Genomic DNA, 2,735 nt, shown 5'->3' with positions numbered 1-2,735 from the left:
GCCTTAAAGGGTTAGTTCACCCAAAAATGAAAATTAGCTTGTTATTTACTCACCCTCAAGCCATCCTAAGTGTGTATATGACTTTCTTCTTTTAGACGAATCCAATCGGAGTTATATTAAATAATGTCCAGGCTAATCCATGCTTTATAATGGGAGTGTATGGTAGCCTACATCATCCGCTGGACGCCACTCTCTCATGAAAGTGCGTACGACAGCGGAAGCTAGAAGTTAAGGTTTATAAAGTTGTAAATATGGATATTTTTCTTACACAAACGCATCGCGTTGCTTCAGAAGGCCTTTATTAACCCCCCGGAGCCGTGTGGACTTCTTTTATAATGGATGGGTGCAATTTTTTTCGACTTCAAATTTTGGGCTACCATCCACTCCCATTATAAAGCATGGATTAGCCTGGACATTATTTAATATAACTCCGATTGGATTCGTCTAAAAGAAGAAAGTCATATACACACTTAGGATGGCTTGAGGGTGAGTAAATAACAAGCTAATTTTCATTTTTGGGTGAACTAACCCTTTAAGGCTGGTTATATATATATATTCTATACTATATAGTAGGTGAAAAACAGTACACCATTAGAAAAGTATGTCCGAATTCATAGTATTTGAAAAACGGTAGGCGTAAAGTGTGAAGTGTCGATAGACGCTATTATCTCATGAAGCCATGGGACAGGATTTATGAATGGCAGTGAAGCGGCGAAACTGACATCGGTAGGTCATGTGATAATAACAAGATGGCAGACGCACTACATCCGAATTTAATTCATACTACCCAATATTCATACTATATAGAACATACTTTGTAACAGTTGTTATAGGTGCTGTATGTAATATTTTGACTGTGCAAAAGCATAAAAATACCAAAATATGTTTGCAGATATTAAGAAAACATGTTAACATACTTGTTTCTATGAAAAACAACGCTACAGTCAGTTATTCTACTTGTGAAATGTGCGTTCCGTGTCAGTATGCCTGTTTTTGTTTTGGTCTGTGTGACTCCGCCCACTGCCAATTTACCCAATAGTATTTTGACACCCGGGTTGCCAGTTCACGGAAATCACAGTGTATTGAAGCCATGGAAACCAGCAAACGATCTCTGGGTCAGAGATCGCAGATTCTAAACGACCTAAAAAGCCTCAGCATCCATCTAAAAAGCTTGACGACCAGAGGAATATTAAAACACGGATGAATCACCTCATCAGCTAACAGTGTAAGGCTTATTGCCTTCCATTGTCAGTTGCGTTTGTTCTGATGAGTTTCCTAATCTGGCAACCCGTGTGAGCGCTGAGTCTGAGAAGGAGGCGGCGGGAGAAACAACTCTCTCCATTATTTTGAATTTGGACTGCAGTACCCATTTCAACCGCTAGCCGTCAATATCACATACTGGGAAAATGAGCCTATTTTCAAAAATAGTGGAGTGTTCCTTTAAGTAAGTTTCAAACCAATTGTAGTACCTACTAGACAGACAGTGTGTGATTTCAGACACATCATTGGTGGTTTGTTCGAATCATAATGGTTACTTGCTTTGGTAAACGCTACTAACTAACGCACCAGAGTCTTACCTCTTCAGATTTGATGACTTCCGCTCTCTCCACATAGACTAACTGGCAGACAGCATCCTCAATGGAGTTGAACTGACGGCCGTTGCATGCTGTGTAGAAGCTGTCGGCATCGGCCTAAAGAAATGAAAAAACACAATTACGGTCAATTCATAAAATACTGAAAATCAAAGAAACTTCAGCAGGCTAATTTGCATGAGTTTATTTTGCAAATCATGTAAATCAAGCAAATCAACTTCTTGTGAAAAGTGTAGCTGCAGGCAGCAATTAATGAGTCTTTACCAGAAAATGCATGAAGGTGTTTTTCTGACGAACTGTGTTGAACACCAAACAGACAGACTAGGGACTTTGAAGATCCTGCGCAGTCAAACTTCAGTTAATTGTAATTGTTCTTTTATGTGGTTAAGTAACTGACCTGACTCCTGAACTTGACCAGCACCATGTACTGGTTGGGCATGGAGTCCCGGATGATCTTCATGTGCTCCATGACGTCATTGAAGGGAGCCACAAACTTCATGAGGTCATGGCTGGTCATGGTGGTGGGTACGGTGAGGATACACAGCATCGCGCTGCGCCGCACGTCCTCTGTGAGCGACGTCATCTTACTGTCAACACCACATCACACAAAACAAGAGCGATGGCTCAGAGTCAACAATGCAACAAATTGTCTATTGATCTAAAAGAAAAATTCCATGTTTTTTGTTTTTTTTGGACAAAGTACCATTGTATATCACCGCAGTATTATTAGTAGTATTACAGGGTATTAGTATTAGCATAGAGAGAGAGAGAGAGAGAGAGAGAGACAGAGATAGATAGATAGATAGATAGATAGATAGACAGGTGCACTTCCTCCTTCACTGTCATAAATACATATCCATAAGAAACCTCTACTTCAACAAATTCACCAACTTAATAAAGAACTTTACAGCCATTAGTGAAACAGAACAAATAAAGATAGTATTAGGAGAGGGACAGACAGCAGCACTTGCTGCGAGATACGTGTGGATGTGCCACAGCCTGAGAGATGGCAGGTGAATATGTATGTGTGTGTGTGTGCGCGTTTTTGTGACAAATGAGGACATACATTTGTATAATGACAAAGGTATGACATAGGTATTACAAGGAGAAGGTGACTTACCCTACTGTCCACCACAGTGATCC

At 40.2% G+C, this 2,735-nt stretch overlaps 2 protein-coding genes across 3 annotated transcripts in view; one reads left to right on the top strand and one right to left on the bottom strand.

Annotated features, from left to right (window-relative positions):
* LOC107706762 (N-alpha-acetyltransferase 25, NatB auxiliary subunit-like) overlaps positions 1-2,735 on the top strand; it is a 48,595-nt gene that overhangs the window by 35,199 nt on the left and 10,661 nt on the right. The gene's annotated exons all lie outside the window — the stretch shown is intronic.
* The window catches only part of LOC107706763 (BRCA1-associated protein-like), a 12,448-nt gene that overhangs the window by 6,813 nt on the left and 2,900 nt on the right, over positions 1-2,735 (bottom strand). For both annotated transcript variants that reach the window (XM_016510569.1, XM_016510570.1), the window contains exons 4-5: positions 1,990-2,179; positions 1,578-1,691 (exon numbers count right to left, since the gene is read on the bottom strand). In XM_016510569.1, the coding sequence (XP_016366055.1) occupies positions 1,578-1,691; positions 1,990-2,179 (304 nt within the window). The remainder of the gene's footprint in view (positions 1-1,577; positions 1,692-1,989; positions 2,180-2,735) is intronic.

Source organism: Sinocyclocheilus rhinocerous, unplaced genomic scaffold (assembly GCF_001515625.1).
Source record: "Sinocyclocheilus rhinocerous isolate Xijiao unplaced genomic scaffold, SAMN03320098_v1.1 scaffold864, whole genome shotgun sequence".
NCBI classification, from domain to species: domain Eukaryota; kingdom Metazoa; phylum Chordata; class Actinopteri; order Cypriniformes; family Cyprinidae; genus Sinocyclocheilus; species Sinocyclocheilus rhinocerous.
Note: the sequence above shows the minus strand (reverse complement) of the source record. Positions and strands in the feature narration are given on the sequence as shown.